Source organism: Dreissena polymorpha, chromosome 14 (assembly GCF_020536995.1).
Source record: "Dreissena polymorpha isolate Duluth1 chromosome 14, UMN_Dpol_1.0, whole genome shotgun sequence".
Taxonomy (NCBI): Eukaryota; Metazoa; Mollusca; class Bivalvia; order Myida; family Dreissenidae; genus Dreissena; species Dreissena polymorpha.
The window spans coordinates 23,341,757-23,364,065 of record NC_068368.1 but is presented as its reverse complement, the minus strand read 5'-3'; the positions used below and the strand labels follow the sequence as shown (position 1 = coordinate 23,364,065).

Genomic DNA, 22,309 nt, shown 5'->3' with positions numbered 1-22,309 from the left:
TTAAAATTTATATCTGCTTTTAAGTCTGAGTATAATAACATATGCACTTTTTTAATTAAACGGTTTAAAGTACATCGCGAAACCATGTTGTTAAAATAAGGAGATAAGTGTCAATCATATTTGCCATTACTTGAAAAGACATGCGCTGTATATTGGAGTCTTTATAAGGTAGAATTAGTTGATTTAGACCCGTCATGTTCGAGAATTTAAATATCTGCGCTACAATACACGTATCAATCTCCACGCAGAGTTGTCGTTCCTTGCTCTCACATACAGCTCTGCGAAAGGCTCAGCACGCCATTTTGTCTATAAAATAGCTAAAACCGAACAAACGCATTCAATGTATATTTGATTGGATATTTAAGATCGCATGCATTAAATTTAGAAATATGACCTTTAAATGTACGATAAATCGTGCAAAAACTTGCGAGTTTTAATGCAACTCTTTGGAACTATTTTATTGCCCCATTTACGCAGATGGAATCATTTCACGCACTTTACAAATGTCAACAATTGAACATAATGTTTATTGAGTGACGTTTGGAATTGCTTCGACGTGTGTATGTATGTTGGTTCCTTAACATCAAGAAACCATATCAATGTTATAATAATGAATTAAGACTGATATAAGATATCATGGTATGAGATGGTTTTCTTTAATGCAGTGAATGCAATGTAACCGTCGTGCAAGAGATTGTTTAGTATACTGTAACCTCAATGATGAACGCTTGGTATGATCATGACATGAATGAGACGCTTTCATAACAATAGTCCGTTCTGGGCCCAACACAGAGGTGAATGTAATGTAACCGTCGTGCAAGAGATTGTACACGTATGGGCGTCGTTAAATACATTTAAATAATATATAGGCATTCTTAGAAGTGATAGCAAAATACAAAGATATGTAACTATACGCAACTTTGTTGCATTTACCAAATTATTTTTACACACATAATCACCCATCATTTAGTGGAGTTGTTATGTACACAATGAAATTATAATTTAGTACGAATTCTCTCCCTTTGACTGTTTTCAATTGTAGTATTAACTTGTTTCAAATATCTCTTATAGTATAACTTTGTAGTATGTTATATATCAACATTTGATATATGCTTATATGTAGCTATTGATGTATATAAATTACATGAAGAAACATATCATAGCGCAATTGAATAGCAGTACCCAACGTCAATAACGTATAAAGGAATCTGTGAGTTTTTTTTTAAATTCTGCTTTAATAGGTCTTTACTTTTTGAAAATGTCCCTGCTAAATATATATCCACATTTGGATCGAAAATTATACTGGGATCCTTTAGAGGGAGTCTGTGCTCTGCTTCAACTGCTTTGTCAAGGGAACTCTCCAATAATAGAGCCTTAATCCTTGTGCCAACGATAAGCGGTGTTATTCTGCTTTTCAGGGTTTGGTGCGGCTCCCAGCAAGTGCATTCAATCGGTTCTGATTCCGCCGGGTTAGTGCTATGACACAATACTGAAATATCTGCTCAATATATCTGTTTGAAAATGTATGCTTTAAAGGAGTTATAGCTCGACAACATTGACCTCGCACTCGGAAAGTAAATTCGCACAAATTACACGCCTGAATTGTTTCATATATTGTGTTTTTGGTGCACGTTTTCTCTGGTTAAACTATGCCATTACAGTATACTTAGTGCGGAACTCTTTAAAAGATTTTAACGTTTCCAGAATGGAATCAAATATATTCATTGTAACAGTATATATATATTTATTCATACATAATAGTCAGTGCAAGCTTAATATTTATGATCTATAACAAGAAAGGGAAATAAAAACGTGAGTACTGTCAAAAAAGTAGTAAACTGTGATGATTGCTTTGGAAACAAAGATAACTCGATAATGTAAGCATGTTTATTAAACAAGATGTCTGAAAACCATCTAAATAGATAATGAATAACACGCATAACTACACCATAATATGACAAGGATATTATGTATTTAACATGTCATCAGAATATAAAGTTATTGCAAATATGTATAATAACATGTTTGCCGATATTCTCACATCGAACATTAGGATTGCTAATAATCATTTTAAGCCTTGGCTTAATCTAATATGTTACATCTAAACTGCTTCATGCAATACAAAAAATCCCCTCATCTCAACCTTTAACAACTTTCATTTTTAGATGATCGCATATCAAAACAGCAAAACCACTTCCAAACATCAACGGTTTCTAATTACATATTGTAAACCAATAACAAATAAGGATAAATACACAAAGTAAATTAATAATAAAAGTGATTAGTGCAAATATTCTGACTATTTATAATAACTTTTACGGTACATTTAATTTTTTAAGAACTTACACATGTTAAAATATTAACATTACCCAAGCAGAATCCTACACATGTAAAATATACTGTACTCTTTGCTATTTAAACATTGTTTCCATCAAATAATAGAGTAATAACAACATTGTAAACTATTGGATATCTTGAACATCCGCTTTTGAAAGTTACAAAACCATGCATTTATTTCAAGCAGTGGCACAATCCTTTTTTTTTTTTCATTAACATCGACAAAGTTCACACTTTCATATATATATATATATATATATATATATATATATATATATATATATATATATATATATATATATATATATATATATATATATATATATAACACAAGCTGCATTAACTGCTACGAAAACGAAACCATAACAAAATTGCATGTTTTACAAACAAACCAATATAGCATTTTCATGAATACCCGATCATTGAGGATTTCTTTATATAAAAACCACATTCCAAACACAAAATAATCAATTCAAACTAATAGAATAGTCCACTTTTACTTAAATGATAGTAACGGTTATATATATATATTTACCTTAAGTATTTCCGTCGACTATTCATATAACATGGATTCATACATTGGCAGATTCTATAAATACTTACGTATGCTTTTAATATTAGAACGTTCAAAATAACACACATACAACGTCTCAAAATAAGTGCAAACACACAATACCTTTACGTCTTTTGTACGCATTCAACGTGTAAAAGTTTCAATTCAAACATGTGTTCATTTCAACAAGGAAGCAAACATATTATGCCGCATTGAAAAATGTGAAAGGGTATGAAACAACATAGATGGAATGTTTCTTTTCAGGCCAAGTATGCCGATGATACTCAACATTATACATAAATATATCTTTATAAGATACCACATTTTTATGTGAAGGTATATATAAGCTATATGCGCATTGGCAAGGCATGAAGTCAATTTTTTTTATTATTTACACATACACGCGTCACAAATTATGGCCATCCGAACGGACATTGTATCAATTTCTTTATTTAAAACGTGTATTTATACACATTTTCGGTACGCAATAACTATTGGCTTGCATAGCTTGAATTGTTTATACTCTTTGGAATACAAAATTACACAATCTATACGATACTAACCAAGCCATTATGTACATGTAGTAATCCGCCTATTAAATATATCAATGGTATCTAATAAAATCTTTAAAAGACAACGTTTCTCGTAAAGTTTTGGTAAATGATGAGGATCTACCAAAGTTGCTCGCAACGTTTAGTTTTCCCGATACTCCACAACTTTTGACTAAGGAATTAGCATTAGAATTATAAATGGCTATTGGTACTTTATAAAGATAAAGATTTGAATACATTGTATATGTTTCGTAGACCATCAAGGTAATCTATTAATATATAATATATAATAACAAAATATATGCACGCCAATGCTTACATAAAATTGTATAAGTTTACAATTCATCGTTACAGCATAACTCTGTAAAAAATAAAGTGTAATTAGAATTTATTTGTTCTTATTTCCCTTAATAAATATACACACATTCATGGACAGCACGTACAAAGTACACTAACAAAAATATTAACACACATATTGTTTGTAACACATAACCTTTTGCAGTGACATCAATAAAAAATCAAATGCTACATGTTTATAAATGCATAATGAAATATGCAACAAAGCTTTCTGAAAATGAATAGCAATCACGTTTAATTACGTCTCTCGCTGAAAATATATTTAAAATGTACATACGGATAAATAACACATATGCTTGATTAGAGGTTAAACTAAACACGTTTGCTGTGATTTTAATTGTACCTATATCTTACAGATACTTACTAGTGTTAATAGGCAATTTAACAACGTACAATGTGATTATTTTGAGACTCGTACTATATACACAGTGATTTAGGATTATCTTTTTACCTACATGTATATTACATCAATGAAAAAATGAACAAAAAAGCATTTGCTATTTCACTTACACATAAATAAAACATGCACAAACGCATTTATCTAATATACATGTGTAACAAATACCATTTACGCATACAGTGCCCTGAATCAACAAATAATTATTTTGACACGCGATGGAATTCTCATTTACCAGTAGTGCTTTAACAATATAAGTTTACAAAATAACGCAAGTACATGTCAAACTGTCTAATAGATATTGATGTTATCATACAAGACAGTACGGCATTTTGTTTAAACATAATTCGGCAAGACGATACTTCTTACGTAATCTTTTAAAGTATTCAAGACAGGGTATGCTCCCTTGAGTGCATACGTACTGACGATAATCGACTTGCCAAAGTAAAGTAAAAATTAAATGCTCGATCATTATCATCATAACTGTATATACCTTAACTACCCTTTTAAATAACCAATGATGCAAAGGTTCAGTGGGTCCAATATAGGCTAATTCACAGGATACTTGGAACAAATAGTATTTTGAGAAAAATGAAAATTACTGATGATCCATAATGTTCTTTTTGCAAAGAAAGTGAAGAAAATTTGGAACATTTATTCTGGGAGTGTCAAATATCTAAAGCAATTATTGATGAAATATTACCAGAACAATCTTTTCCTTTCATCAACCTGACTACTACTTGAATATTCGATTACGTCTGCTACATCCATAAATAATGTTATTTTGTTTGTTAAACTATACCTGTTCAAGTGTAAAATAAATAAATGCATTCCAAGCATAACATGAACAAAGAAACACACTTAATATGAATATAATAACTTGAAAAAAATATCAATCTCAAAAAATAATTTAAAATCCTTTGACAGTGAATGGGAATTGTTTAATGATATTGTCTCACGAACTTAGAATCAAAATTACATGATTGTTGTAGATTTAGTACTTTTTACAAATACTAACTAGATAGTATTAAGCGTACCGTTACCCACATAAAATTAAATGTAGGGTCTACGTTATAAAATATAACGATATGCACATATAAATATGTCCTTATGCCTTTCTCATCTGTTTTTATAATGTACACATTCTACTTAGTCTATACACACTAGATGTTTTTCCTATTTTACGTATTGTTGTACTTTTCAACACTAAACTACTGCACGTAATTGTAATGTTTTGTGTTTCTTCACTAACCTATACGCTTAATTTTCGATGAATACTATTGCGAATAACTTATGATATGTGTTGGATGCATTACATTAATTTTTGTTGACATTTTTTTTATGTCTGATTGCAAAACAATATTGTTATCATTCATATTGAATGTAGATGCAATCACGAAATAAAATGTGTTGAAAAAATCATAACTGTATATAAATAAAATTTACTGGATATATGTACTAACACTTTTACAATTACGCATTCACATTGAATGAGTATTGTATACCTCAGCTTTACAATTTATTTGTATGCCTATTTGATATGACGACATTCTTGTTTTTTACATCAAAATACCATATGCATGATCAAATAAACAATTAACCAATCACATGCACAATACCGGGGTTTCCATTAAACACAACACTAACTTAATGATTATGTAAAATAAAAACATATATCAACTCTAACTGAATGAAAACTAAATCGTTTATCGTTCATATGACTATTGTGTAGTATTAAGCATGCATGATCTAAAATGACTTAATATATTGACTAATTAACATACAGGAATGCAACATGGAAAATCATCAGTTCAACATGTTACTGCATAACTAATGTTTTCGCTTTAATGAACTTGAATCCAAACGAAAAGTAATAATTATTCGCAAGGTGCTTTTTTAGTAATTGATTTTGAAATCCTTCATATTGTGAGTGGTTGATTACAAATTATATCCATTTAACGACTGTCAAGTGTCTTGGTAGTTAATCTATTCAGAACCATTTCTTCTCCTTTACTAAACCAACCTTTACTCGACCTACATGAAGAAGGTTATAATAAAATGAAACGTGGTCAGAATTATAATGTCCTTCATACAACAAAATACTTTTCCTGTAATAATTGTTCACAAGATGACATTTACAGTGTATATATATTTTTATAGATTGTATGTACATTAGATTAACATAGTTCTTTGAGTTGACGTTCGCAGTATGAACATCAAAGTTCTATACGCATCATTACATTTACACATCTAAATCATTTTAGAAATGCGACTATACATTTGCAAATAACCATTACAACCGATTTAAAGCCATAATCACAACACTGAAAGATCTATAAGAACTGTTGAAAAAAACAACACTTAAATTAACTCTTATTTATGACTAAATTACACCTGTACATTGCATATAAAATCTTTGATCAAATTGAAGAGCACAGTTTCCAATTTCTCTTTAATATCAGTAACTGTTTTGTGCCACTGAATCCAGAATTCAGGTATGCAATGAGTTCACCTGAATTAAATATTCCTGCAACGTTGAATAATATGGACTGCAGACTAAAAAATGTATACTTACACTCAGATGTTGCAAATACGGTCATAGGCGTTTCTCGGAGGAATTAATTAGAGTTTGGAAAGATAAAACATACATTGATTGTCCATAGTCTAGTGCGAATCCATTTAGGCAGTCCTCAAATATACCTCGAACAGTTTGTAATGTGAGATGTACGAAGGTAAGTAATTCTTGTGGAGTATTTCATCCTCAATATTGGTCCAAGGTCCTCCTGTAGATTGTTGTCACGAGATCTGGGGACACATCTGTGACAATTAAATAGATAATAATAATAAATATGATTCTTTTTTCATATTTAAAATGTCAACTTTGGTAACGAACGAAAACACATCATAGCAGTATATTGAAAGATAACGTGTTTATGTAATTTGACATTCTGTTGTTTTTCAGCGGCACAACACTGTGTTTTTTTCCTAAATACAGACGTCGTTTCACGAGTATGAAATTCGAAATCGTGACATACGAAATCTTGCAAACTACTAGAAGAGTAGCCGTTCGCTGCTCACCCCATGAATTCCGATGAGTTGACTCAAAACTGCGGAGTATCAGGTGATCGTAAACGTACATCGGACGAACACAATGTGTAACAAGGGACTCTGCTTATATGCATATCTAAAAGTATACTGAAATAACCGAGCTCTGTGCAGCTTTTGTGTTTGCCTATGTACAATTGCAATCATGTGGCTCGCAGTGAGGCTCAATTACTCTTGTGAATGGGAAAAAGTTCATAATATAATTGTTTTGAAAACGAAGTGTCTTAATCATTATGTATAGAAAGTGAAAAGCGTTTTATAGTTTATGAGTATTATGGACACTATACATATTCACATTTACGCTAAAAATTAAGTTCATTGTCGCCTATTTGGTTGAAATACATTCCGTTGGAATGTTATATGATCACGTTAATAGACAATGTTAATGAGTTTTCCTTAATATAACTGAATCACTTAATTACAGGCTAAATAGATCACGTTAATGCGTTCAGGCTATATTTAATTCGTTCAATTATCCAGGATTTTTAAAGTTAAATAGTGGTTTTATAAAAAATAATATTAAATAAATACAAAGAGAACTTGAAGTTATATTTTTAACGGACTTTACACATAAACAAATTGATATAACTAAACAAAAAATAGTGTTGGCATAAAACCGCGTGTTTGGATTTACACAATTCGCTATTACAGCGTACACAGGTCCATGAATTTAATTTAGGAAAATTATACAGCTTTATTTAATACAAAATCCTAACTAGATTATTACTTGGTTGGATGATTGATCATACTATATTTCAAATGGATAGATGGTTAGTGTGACTTCATTTACTTGCCATAGTGTTTAGTTAACAGCATTTCGTAGCATGAATAAAACGAACAGTGGAAGAAGTACCTTCGATCACATTTGGTTGTCGATAGTCTGGTCCCTTTGTACCATGTAGACAGCAATCAATCAATACGTCCATGTATTTCGCTTGAGCTTCAGACTCGATGATCACGATGAAAACCAGTATGATCGAGAATTGCGCTGCGGGCTTTGCAATGATCCACGTGGTTTGTGCTGCTGGATTTATGACCGGCGCTGACGATTGAAAAGTGCGTTACTGACTGCACTATCTGTGGTTATTACGACGGTTTGCGTTGCTGAAGGTATAACCCGCTATGTTTAACATGGTTTGGGTAGTTGACTAAATGACCTGCGGTGATAACCGAGGTTTGAGGTATTGGCCATGACTTGCTATACTGACCTATAGATCCGTAGCGATAAAAACGGTGTGCACTGTCGACTGCATAAAATTCACTGATGTCCGTGATTTGCGCTGATGAATTTGCGATCCGGTACAATGATCACATTTTGCGACGTGTGACTATGGCCATCGTTTTCTTTTCTGACGTGTAGACCCTCGATAATAACTTGTAGCTGACTTAAGGTTGGTGTTCTGTGCTGGTGTAGGATGTCGCGATTTTTCACCTCGCCTAGTTCTGGGGATCCCGCCCGTTGAGCAACTTTCGGCCAACGAGCAGCAATCAGACGAAAATATAACATGTTAAATGTGCACGATTCCAATCCCTCTCACAGTTTGCATTTGTGTTATTAGCTTATAGGACCACAACTATTTTTGACGTTTCGTTTCTGATATGCACTGCGTGTACGGTAAGCATTATCATTCTCCTCAGCTGTGATAAAGACCCCGAACGCATGCAAATCGATCTTTCACAGTAATGCTGTAAATCGCAATGGCGAGTAACTATCTGTTCATATTTTGTGACTCACCGGCGTAATGAGTCAAGATTAAAACAAATTGATGCGCGATGCGCACGTGAAGATTATGTAAATAACAGGTTCTGGTCAATTTGCACGGTTTAATGCAGGAGGACTTTACCGCACACTACAGGTCAGTTTTTTTCTACAGAGTATTGTAATAACTGTTAGCGTTATTATTTTTATTTTCATTGATGTACCAAATATAGTAGCTTGCTAGTGTTTAATATGTTCGTAATATTTACACGTGAAAAAACACGGCATTGGAAGTTCCATGGTACATTCCCTAAATGCGGATCATATCTCACTGAAAGCAGAAAGTGCAGCAGTAGCACCAACAGAATGCCGTTGTCCACAACTTGAAACGATCGCCTCTCGACGGAATCCAAAAGAAGATATTTTTGTTTGAATTTCGAGTTTTCTTCTTTATTCCGCTGTACATGGAACAACAATTTACAATATATACCGTGCTTTGTAGAAGATAGGTTCTTCACGAAATTGTGTATCGATGGTGTAGACAGTCTGATCAAAAGGATAGTTCCAACTGGGTTTCAAATCGTTTCATGTACAGAAAAGTCAAAATTGAAGCAAATTTCATATTGGGTTATCTAGTTGCGTAACTAGGCCATTATATCGTGGAAGGCCCGGACATAAAGCCAAAACAGAGAGTATGACAGCAACCTTTAGCTTTATAAAAATGCAGTAAGATTCTTACACTATATACCTATTCATTCACTATATACCTATTCATGCACTATATACATATTCATACACTATATACCTATTCATACACTATATACCTATTCATACACTATATACCTATTCATACACTATATACCTATTCAAACACTATATTCCTATTCATACACTATATACCTATTCATACACTATATACCTATTCATACACTATATACCTATTCATACACTATATACCTATTCATACACTATATACCAATTCATACACTATATACATATTCATACACTATATACTTATTCATACACTATATACATATTCATACACTATATACCTATTCATACACTATATACCTATGCATACACTATATACCTATTCATTCACTATATACCTATTCATACACTATATACCTATTTATACACTATATACCTATTCATGCACTTTATACCTATTCATACACTATATACCTATTCATACACTATATACCTATTCATACACTATATACATATTCATACACTATATACCTATCCATACACTATATACCTATTCATACACTATATACCTATTCATACACTATATACCTTTTCATACACTATATACATATTCATACACTATATACCTATTCGTACACTATAAACCTATTCATACACTATATACCTACTCATACACTTTATAACTCGAGATTACGTAGCATTCACTTGCATCTAAAAGCCCATTATTATATATGTATTATATACAGACAAACAAACAGAGAGCAGAACTTTGCTATTGAACACGTACAGTCTTGTAAACATATCCGCCATAACGATGGTGGTACAAGGTAATACAATCGCGTCAACGAAGTTCCCAATCAAGTTATCGTTTTCTAAAACGTAAAATGGAATTGCGAGATAGTTGCCTTTAAACAATTATCAGGCGTACATATACCAAGACGTCATATATGTGTATTATTATTATTAACACTGTAAGTAACTGATGGTGTATGGGGTATACACCCTTAGTAAGTTCATTCCGTTGAAGAGCGCAACTCGAGTATGGTATAACATTACTGAAATGCATATCTCATACTCCATCAGTTACTTACAGTGTAACGAGTATATCTCACCGACTGCCTTTTCGTTGTTGTGTTTATGATTCTCAATGGTTTTGCAGGATTGAATGAGTTTGGAGATCAAATTAATTTGAAAACCGATTATTTTCGTGCATTTGATGATAACCATAGTTATCGCAGAATTTTAATATGCATGCCATTATTTTAATGTTTGCTATTAAGATGTGCGGCAACGCTCATCCATGTGTGATCGGTTATATTATATATAATCCTTTTTTGCTTCTCCACTGAAATTTATGTCAAAATCGGCTTTCCGTACTTTTATTTTTCATTCAATTAATTACGCAATATATGAAGTATGTCGTGAAACGTAATTTCTCTGACGAAACACACCATTTTCATTTAAACTATCTGGATTGAAAGACGATAAGTCGGACGTGTTAATTTTATTTAACTGTTAAACATTTTTAAAGCAGAGAACGATTCATAAACGTATTTCGGATTGTGCGCTTGCAATTGTCATGCATGATTGTAAACTTCCATAGAAATACGAGTCGCGGGGACAGGATTATGGTTTCCTTAATCGTGGTTTAAGTAAGAATGGTTAGCATTCGATATAAACGTTATTAAAAATAGTGTAGTTTACAATAAATATCGAGAACGGGATGGAAAAACAGAAAATGAAAGTGCATATCGTTGAAACTTTTTTGTTATAAGCATTGGCTTAAAGTTGTCATTGAGGTAAGCGTGTCGTTTATATCGTACGATTCATTTATATTGCGCGTAGCCTAATTTCGATCACTGTGACAGTGAGAACGCGGCTCTCGCGAAAACGTCACACGCATGCGCTCCGAGTATTTTGTTTCACTTACATTACTACGATTAAAAATAAATACAGCCACGGCAAAAATGAGGAAAAAAAGAAGTATAATTGCGTTTCATAACCTTACTTAAATGGTTATAATCCGAATGTATACATATTCCATTCAATTTTTTTCGATCCTCCTCATGTAACTTCCATATAAATTGCTTAGTGATTCTCAGAAAATGTTGCAAGGGACAATCTGTGTGCGAACATCGCAAAAATAGGTGACATACACATGTTCAGTGGGTATAACCCTTCCCGATTTGATGCTTATTTTATCAAATCTTTAAAAAGAAACATATATGCCGACTATGTAGTTGAACAAATTGCGAGCGTTTGTGTTTATGAAATTATTGAGCACTTTTACGTGTCAATGTTGTTTAAAAGATTTATCGATAAAAACACTTGTTAAATATATAATTAGAAGTTATAAACAAGTGAAATTACTGTTTCAGCAAACTTAAATATGTTCAGTGAATCGAATTTTCGAAATTGTGTTGGCCTAATGCAGATTACAATTGTGTACACTTTCTTTTCGGATGTGACGTCGATTCCAGGTAAACAGCGCGCGTGGTGGATGTAATTTATGAGTTGGTATGGAACTATCGGCTTTGCGTGGTAAATAAACAATTTTGACATGGATTTAACGGGAATTAAATACATATTTAGCGGTTGATCGTTCATTGTGGCATTGTTTGCATTAATTCATAAATTCTATTGCTTGTTTACTTTACCGCTCGATACAAGGTAATTGGAGGATACTATTTTTGTATGAATCCTGTAAAGCTGAAATAGTGCCATCAATCTAATCTACTTCACAGTTTTAGTAGCTATCGATATCAAAACATCTCAAATGTTAGCTACTTGTAATTATAATATTTTCGATTTTTTTATTGATGTGTTGCCCACGTTGATTTATTGATTTTAACAATAAAACGCTAATATTGTGATTGTCTCATGAATACTTTTATTTCAGATTGTAGGAAAAATAGAATATCATTTTAATGTCAGTGTGTCCGTATGCAACACATATAATTTACTAACAAAAGTTATCTATCAGTTTATCAAACAGACGCCATTTGTTGACTTTGATATGTTTATTGAAATTGTTCGGGGTGTATGGAAAATACACCCCGTGAACGTGACCGCTCTAATCAAATTAGATTAGTTCATGTTTGTAGGAGGTGAAGTATAGCGTTAATTTAATTAAAATTTGCTCCTACTAGTGTTAAATAACGTGATTGAGGAGAATTCATATGACACTGCACATAGAAATGCAGCTGAAGATCACAACGATCGGTGTAGGTCCCCGACAATAAATGCTTTGTTAACGTGTTAAGGGCGTGAACAATAAATAAAGCTAATGAGGCCAAATCAACGCTTTCAAGCACAGGTTCCCTATATTTGTACCACGCAATAGTTCAAACAGTTCAATACTGACCATATTCATAACTATCGAGATTTTTGATATATCATGTGATAGTATTTCCAATCGCAGAGAAGAGACATGCCTATTTGAATAGTCTGCATAGATTTCTGCGCTTGCCTGCATAAGAACATCACACATCTCACATACTACAAGATGATCTATTGAAGAGAGCGTGATCAACAAACTGTACAGCCATTCAAATAAACATATAACTCCCAGCAGACTTATAAACTGCAAAGAAAAGGGCAGCTGAAGAAAACAGCGACTCGTATAGGTACCCGACAATTGAAGTTTTGTTAACATGTTAAGTGTTGGTATACTTTCTGAAGCAAATGAGGCACCCTCGGCCATTTTCAGATTCAGAATTCCTATACTTGTATCGCGAAATTGCTCAAACAGTTCCACACCGCCAGTTTTCACAACTATAGTAATCTTCGACATGTTGCGTAACAATATTTCAGACCGCAAGTCTGATCCATGTATTGTTGGACGTGTGCCACGTGCTTTTGCGCTTGACTGCAATTTAACATCCCAGAGCACAGAAGTGACAGGATGGTCTATTGAAGACAGCTTGATCAGCATGCCGCAAAGCCACTCAGATGAACATTCGACTTCCTCCAGACTTATATACTGTAAAGAATCAGGGAGCTTGAGATTGAATCTTCCCGTATATGTCCCCCATAAATGAAGCTTTGTTAACTTGTTAAGTGTGGGTATAATTCTTGAAGCAAACGAGGCACACTAAGCAGTCCTGAGCTGCAAAAAAATCCTATACTTGTATCGCGAAATTGTTCAAACAGATCCACACTTCCAGTTTTCACATATAAAGTTATCTTCGCCATGTCGCATAACAATAGTTCATACCTCAATTCAGGTATACGTACATTTGAACCCGTGCCGAGGGCTTCTACGCTTGACTGCAATTCAACATCACAGAGCGCACAAGTGACAGGATGGTCTATTGCAGACAGCGTGATCAGCATACCACAAAGCCACTCATATGAACATTTGCATTTCTCCAGACTTATACACTGCAAAGAATCAGGGAGCTTTAGATCGAATCTTCCCGTATATGTCCCCCATAAATAAAGACCTGTGACTTTTTAAGTGTGGATAAAATCGTTGAGGCAAATGATGCACTCTCGGCAGTATTGAGCTTCAAAATTCCTATACTTGTATCGCGAAAATGTTCGAACAGCTCCACACTGCCAGTTTTAACAATTATAGTCATCTTCGACATGTCGCATGACAGTATTTCAGACCGCATGTCTGGTCCATGTATTGCTGAATCTGTGCCACGGGCTTTTGTACTTGACTACAATACAACATCACAGAGCGCACAAGTGACAGGATGGTCTATTGAAGACAGTGTGATCAGCATACCACAAAGCCAACAAAACACACAAATACAGTATGCTTTCTTCCGACTTTTTACAACTCATCATTTTTCACAACTATTTCTCTGTTGTTCTTTTCTTTTCTCTCAAAAAAAAATAAAAAATAATATATATATATGAGTGTATCTTGTATATGTATAACATGTCTGAACTGTATTGCTTTATACAATCACTGTGTTGTGTGATCATATACATGTTTACATTATATGTATGATATTGAATAAAATAAAAAAAAAGAGGTTTTAAAAAAAAAAAAAAAAAAAAAAAAGCATACCACAAAGCCACTCAGATGAACATTCGACTTCCTCCAGAATTATAAGCCGCAAAGAATCAGGGAGCTTGAGATTGAATCTTCCCGTATATGTCCCACATAATTGAAGCTTTGTTAACTTGTTAAGTGTGTGTATAATTAATGAAGCAAACGAGGCGCATTCAGCAGTCCTGAGCTGCAAAATTCCTATACTTGTATCGCGAAATTGTTCAAACAGATCCACACTTCCAGTTTTCACGTATAAACTTATCTTCGCCATGTCGCATAACAATAGTTCAGACCTCAATTCAGGTATACGTATATTTGAGCCCGTGCCGAGGGCTTCCACGCTTGACTGCAATTCAACATCACAGAGCGCACAAGTGACAGGATGGTCTATTGAAGACAGCGTAATCAGCATGCCGCAAAGCCACTCAGATGAACATTCGACTTCCTCCAGACTTATATTCTGAAAAGAATCAGGGAGCTTGAGATTGAATCTTCCCGTATATGTCCCCCATAAATGAAGCTTTGTTAACTTGTTAAGTGTGGGTATAATTCTTGAAGCAAACGAGGCAAACTAAGCAGTCCTGAGCTGCAAAAAATTCCTATACTTGTATTGCGAAATTGTTCAAACAGATCCACACTTCCAGTTTTCACATATAAAGTTATCTTCGCCATGTCGCATAACAATAGTTCATACCTCAATTCAGGTATACGTACATTTGAACCCGTGCCGAGGGCTTCTACGCTTGAATGCAATTCAACATAACAGAGCGCACAAGTGACAGGATGGTCTATTGAAGACAGCGTGATCAGCATACCACAAAGCCACTCATATGAACATTTGCATTTATCCAGACTTATACACTGCAAAGAATCAGGGAGCTTTAGATCAAATCTTCCCGTATATGTCCCCCATAAATGAAGACCTGTGACTTTTTAAGTGTGGGTAAAATCGTTGAGGCAAATGATGCACTCTCGGCAGTATTGAGCTTCAAAATTCCTATACTTGTATCGCGAAAATGTTCGAACAGCTCCACACTGCCAGTTTTAACAATTATAGTCATCTTCGACATGTCGCATGACAATATTTCAGACCGCATGTCTGGTCCATGTATTGCTGAATCTGTGCCACGGGCTTTTGTACTTGACTGCAATTCAACATCACAGAGCGCACAAGTGACAGGATGGTCTATTGAAGACAGTGTGATCAGCATACCACAAAGCCACTCAGATGAACATTCGACTTCCTCCAGAATTATAAGCCGCAAAGAATCAGGGAGCTTGAGATTGAATCTTCCCGTATATGTCCCACATAATTGAAGCTTTGTTAACTTGTTAAGTGTGTGTATAATAAATGAAGCAAACGAGGCACACTCAGCAGTCCTGAGCTGCAAAATTCCTATACTTGAATCGCGAAATTGTTCAAACAGATCCACACTTCCAGTTTTCACATATAAAGTTATCTTCGCCATGTCGCATAACAATAGTTCAGATCTCAATTCAGGTATACATATATTTGAGCCCGTGCCGAGGGCTTCCACGCTTGACTGCAATTCAACATCACGGAGCGCACAAGTGACAGAATGGTCTATTGAAGACAGCGTAATCAGCATACCGCAAAGCCACTCAGATGAACATTCGACTTCCTCCAGAAATATAAACCGCAAAGAATCAGGGAGCTTGAGATTGAATCTTCCCGTATATGTCCCCCATAAATGAATTTCTGTTAACTTGTTAAGTGTGGGTATAATTCTTGAAGCAAACGAGGCACACTCAGCAGTCCTGAGACTTAAAATTCCTATACTTGTATCGCGAAAATGTTCGAACAGCTCCACACTGCCAGTTTTAACAATTATAGTCATCTTCGACAAGTCGCATGACAATATTTCAGACCGCATCTCTGGTCCATGTATTGCTGAATCTGTGCCACGGGCTTTTGTATTTGACTGCAATTTAACACCCCATAACTTATAAGTGACGGGATGGTCTATCGAAGACAGCGTAATCAGCATACCGCAAAGCCACTCAGATGAACATTCGACTTCCTCCAGAAATATAAACCGCAAAGAATCAGGGAGCTTGAGATTGAATCTTCCCGTATATGTCCCCCATAAATGAATTTCTGTTAACTTGCTAAGTGTGGGTATAATTCTTGAAGCAAACGAGGCACACTCAGCAGTCCTGAGACTTAAAATTCCTATACTTGTATCGCGAAAATGTTCGAACAGCTCCACACTGCCAGTTTTAACAAATATAGTCATCTTAGACATGTCGCATGACAATATTTCAGACCGCATGTCTGGTCCATGTATTGCTGAATCTGTGCCACGGGCTTTTGTACTTGACTGCAATTCAACATCACCGAGCGCACAAGTGACATGATGGTCTATTGAAGACAGCGTGATCAGCATGCCGCAAAGCCACTCAGACGAACATTCGCCTTCCTCCAGAATTATAAACTGTAAAGAATCAGGGAGCTTTAGATCGAATCTTCCCGTATATGTCCCCCATAACTGAAGCTTTGTTAACTTGTTAAGTGTGGGTATAATTCTTGAAGCAAACGAGGCACACTCAGCAGTTCTGAGATGTAAAACTCCTATACTTGTATCGCGAAATTGTTCAAACAGATCGACACTGCAAGTTTTCACCACTATAGTTATCTTCGCCATGTCGCATAACAATAGTTCAGACCTCAATTCAGGTATACGTACATTTGAACCCGTGCCGAGGACTTCTACGCTGGACATAAACTCTGTTTGAAGTAGATGCGTATTGTAATCCATTACATCCACACCAATGAACTCACACCAAACTTTGTGTTTTAAAGACGATAAATCTATCATAAACCGTCGAAAAAACAAGGCAGTGAATGCACACTTGAACAAACAAATATGTTGAACTGTACTAGGAAGAACTATTTCGTCCATAAAAGTTGAATGTTCTATGTATAAATACCTTAACTTGCGCAATGTTGGAAGTACAATAGAAAATGACGAAACGTCGATTTTTTCAATAAAATACAGCTCCCGTATTCTCAAATTATGTAATATTGTGTTGATTTTCGGAGTCAGCCTCGTCATTACGCGCTTAAGACAATGCATGGACTGTTGAATGACTTCAAAGACTTTGCTTATGTGTAACCTATTTCTTTCTACTATAAGTGTCCGTACATCTGACTTGTTTAACATAAGAATATCAAGCAGTGTGTTTGATTCTGTCTCATTGAGATCTGAATGGAATGTGTAGTCCCTACACTTCAGAAAAATGTCCTTCTGCCCACTGGCTTTAGCCTCACAGTACCCTTTGATCAGCATGTGCTGGAATAAGACTGATACAGCCTGACAACGTGAACCATATTCTCTCGGATTATGTTTTGATTTTAAAATATTTTCCATTCTGTAATTGTCTGTTCCAAATAATGATAAGTTCTTCGTCTGAAAAAATCTCATAATATACATGCTCAGTCCGTGATTAACATGATCGAGAAACTCTTCGTTAGTGTTTTATCAGTTTATTAGCTTTCTCACAGTCAAGCCCGCAAAGATAAATAACTGACTGGCTCAGTTCTAAAACATCATATTTATTTTCGAGCAGGACTCTTGATAGAATATCCTCCTTTGAATTTGCTATATGAAATGCAGCGAAGAATTCCTGAACAGTCTCATGAACAAATGAAAACTGCGAATCATTTGATGCTTTGCCGGGCCTGTACCTTTGCGTCAACACACCAGCATTGAGACAGAATTCTATTTGTTCTTTGAACATGTAACTCGATAAGTCACATTTTGTAAACACTAGAGATTTTATGGATGCATACGTTAATTTAAAAGCAACCGCGGCAAGGCTATTAAATATATCGACATGCGGCTTAATATACCTTGTATTAAATAAACACGGAATGGAAGTTCCTTCTATAAAATAGCCTTCTCTTGCATTTGCCTTCTTAAAGAGAAGATCCAATAGAATGCAATTTATTTCTGTCAATGAACAACTTAATGCCTTATTGTTCATCCACAAACTGACAAGCAGCGTCTGAAGCCATGGTGACGTCATAAACGGCATTAATTGATGTTCAATAACGTACTTCATGAATTGATCGTGTGTTTTGTCATTACCAATTTGAAGACTAATTATTATGAGTTTTGTTAGCTCTTCTGGATCAGTAATTCCTTCAATTTCTAATAGCGTGTCAATTTCAGAATCCTTGATTCTTTCGTCCGCCATTCTCCATGGTCGCGTTGATATTAACAATAAGCAATGTGTATGACAGTTTGCCATGAAAGGTAAAACATATGTCTTCATCTGATATGTCCACTCGTTCAAACCATCCAGAGTTACAATGCATGTCTCTTTTTCCATGATTCGTTGTAAGAGATTGAATACTTCTTCGCGTTTATCACCGGTGTAAATCATGTCGATAATTTGTGTTTTGATCATTTCTATCACCTCATGCTGTTGACAAGTTGCATCTCTTAGAGATAAATGAAATAGAAACTTGAACTTATGGAAGGTATCAACATCAGTAAATGTAGCTTTGTGTCCAGGAGTGTGTAAATACACCGCCTCGCACCAGTCAAGCGCAAGCTTGGTGAGGAATGTAGATTTACCATTTCCGGGTTCTCCTTGAACAAACACACGACCATTAAGTTTCTTGTCTTTATAAAATATTTCTTTATATTGGTTTATCACGGTGTCTGTTTTCTTTCGAGATCCATTTTTTTCGATTGTAAGATGGCTCAATTTCGGTTGCACAAAGACATCCCAGATGGTTTTGTCACGACCCTCCCATAGAGGTGAAACAGACACAGTATTCTTTGTTTTCATATAGAACTGTATTAACCTTCCGAGAAAGTCTGAAATAATACATGTAATTCTGTCGCATGGTGTACACAATTTGCGTATATTGTTTTTATTATTAATGTTGAAATAATTATTGTTTCTATATTGTTTGCGCTATAAGTATTACCTTCGTTTAATATATTTTTTAAAGTACTTCTTACTTTGCGTAGTTCATAATTAACACAACACATGCTACTGTTACTATTGAGTATATCTTGTTATTAATGAGAAACTTTCCAAGAAAATCAGCGTGCACGAGAATAGTAACATATTCTGACTGAATTCTAAAATGTCGTTGTGGCGTGATAGCGTTTTTGAAAGGCCCCTACCCAACAACACAGTTCATAATTAGCACAACACATGCTACTGTTATTATTGCTTATATCTTGTTATTTATGAGATAAGTTCCCAAAATATCAATGTCACATATTTCATTCTTCACATGTAAATTTAAGTGCACAGATTTTGGAAACATTCACTAGTTTTTATGAGAAATTTTTAAGAAAATTAACGTGCACGAGAATAGTAACATATTATAACTGAATTCTGCAGTAGCGTTGTGGCGTGTTATCGGGTTTGAAAGGCGCTTACCTGACAACACATCAGAACGAAACATGCATGCGCTGATACTATGGACTTATGGACTATGTCGTCTAGTTCTCATTAACGTGCTGACAGTTTTATGGTGGCAAACACGACAATACGCCAGAACGACAAAAATAGGCACCGGAACGACAATTTAAGCCTTCGTCGTGCTTTCGTGTGACGTGTTGACGGGGTTTAATTGCGCAAACAATATACTAAAACGATATATGTTTGCGTTAGAAAATAATTAAATGTTTCGTTCTTTCGTGTTGACATTTATGCGGATTTAAAATGCGCAAAGATGAAAAAACGCCAGAGAGTAAAATGTATGCGCCGATATGAAATTACGGGAGTTGTCTTTTTGTAGCTTTGGTGTTTTGGCGGTTTTGAATGGCACAAAAACGACAGTTAAAAAGAATGACTCATGCACACACTGATACGCAATTAATGAATGATAGGGATGTAACGGGTTTTCATTTTGTGTGGGATTGAGTAATAATTCTCCGCTATGGTACAAATTGAACACGCATGTCCAGTTAAGATGAACATGTGGTATCAAATCAAACTGTTCATGAATGAGATTTGTATTTACAACTTGCTTATTTTTTTATTATTTCATAATAGTATAAATACTGTACAAATATGCTTGCAATCCTATTGCATGAAATAAAATCGAGATGATCAATATAAAACATTCTTTAAATCGTTAAACGGACTATCACACAAATTGAAAATAAAACAACTCTGTTCAAGTTTTTGTTTTTACAAAACTAAGTATCAACATGAAAATACAAGTTTTCACGTGAACAAATGTTCTCCTATTTTAAATATTCACCTTTTTTTTAGAATTAGGGTGTTTAAAAAAATCAAAAATCGCTTCAAGAACAAGAGAAGCTTTGCTTTTACAATGTGACGTTCGTATAAATAGTAAAAAGGCCAATTAAATTTGCCGCCAGCAACAAACACACAATGTTTTTGCCTTATTTTTGACAAAAAGTTATGTCTTGTTTTGCGTGTAAATTCAACGCTTAAGACATTTAATAAATATTGCTTGTTAAATAATAAAAAAAAAATCAAACAGAAAACATGTACCTTTTTTCATGCGCATATTTTCCCCGGATAAAACCTCGTTTCTTATGCAAGATATGTATATTGATTGCATTTACTATCACGAGAATTCAAAGGTCAATCGTTCATTATGTACATATTGTCTCAGAGTACGACTTCCCACCAAGTATGCCAATAAAGGTATCTATTGGGCTACTTTGTGCTATATGCCGATGAAAAATACATCAATGAACCCATGTTTTGCTTGTCCTCATCAGGTCAAAACGGGACCATGTTTGTCTATTGCAAATAAGCCAATATATGTTCACGCTCGTCGTCTCACGTGAGTGTTACAGGTGCTTAATCTCGACTGAAATGTTTTAGAGGCTCAATGTGGGGCCGATTTGGATTATCTTGTCCTCATGAAATCCTAGCGTGCCCCATTAAGTTACCTAATGGATTCCACCAAAAAGCAAAAACATAATGCCTCCCACAAAACAAGACCATGTGGGCCTTATATGGACTATAACTTGACCAAAGCACGATATGTTTGACCAACTTTGTATAATTCGACAATACCAAGCCCATTTGGTATCATGGAAGATGAAACATGCCATTATAGGTTCCAGCGCGTGATCCGATGTTGGTATACAACCAGATTTACGTGGGCATATATATATATATATATATATATATATATATATATATATATATATATATATATATACAGTATCAGCATAGTGTTGGATATATATCTTATTTCTTACCATTACATTTTGAACACATTCCTTGTTGGAAAGACCATAATGATCATACCAAGCAAGCCCATGTAGGCCTTATATGGGTAGTGACTGAGAAAAATATGGGCTCGATGTGGGGCTTTATAGTAATAAGCCCGCGTGGGATAAAGCAAGGAAGAATATGTGGTTTCACTTCATAAATGCCAGTACCGGTCCTAGAACGTGACAACCATGATGGAACAACATGAGATTTGCCATGTCTAACATACATAATGGGCCTAAAAGCTGGATACATAATGAAATTATTACCATTACATAAATCATGAGTGTTGCATTTATGTTACCTTACATGAATCCCAATCTGAAAGCCAATACTCGTCCCA

At 34.6% G+C, this 22,309-nt stretch overlaps 1 protein-coding gene across 2 annotated transcripts in view; it reads right to left on the bottom strand.

Annotated features, from left to right (window-relative positions):
* Positions 1 to 15,472: 15,472 nt before the first annotated feature.
* LOC127859035 (uncharacterized) overlaps positions 15,473 to 22,309 on the bottom strand; it is a 29,222-nt gene continuing 22,385 nt past the window's right edge. For both annotated transcript variants that reach the window (XM_052396420.1, XM_052396421.1), the window contains exon 4: positions 15,473 to 19,568. In XM_052396420.1, coding sequence (XP_052252380.1) covers positions 15,600 to 18,173 — 2,574 coding nt within the window. In that variant the 5' untranslated portion in view covers positions 18,174 to 19,568 and the 3' untranslated portion in view covers positions 15,473 to 15,599. The remainder of the gene's footprint in view (positions 19,569 to 22,309) is intronic.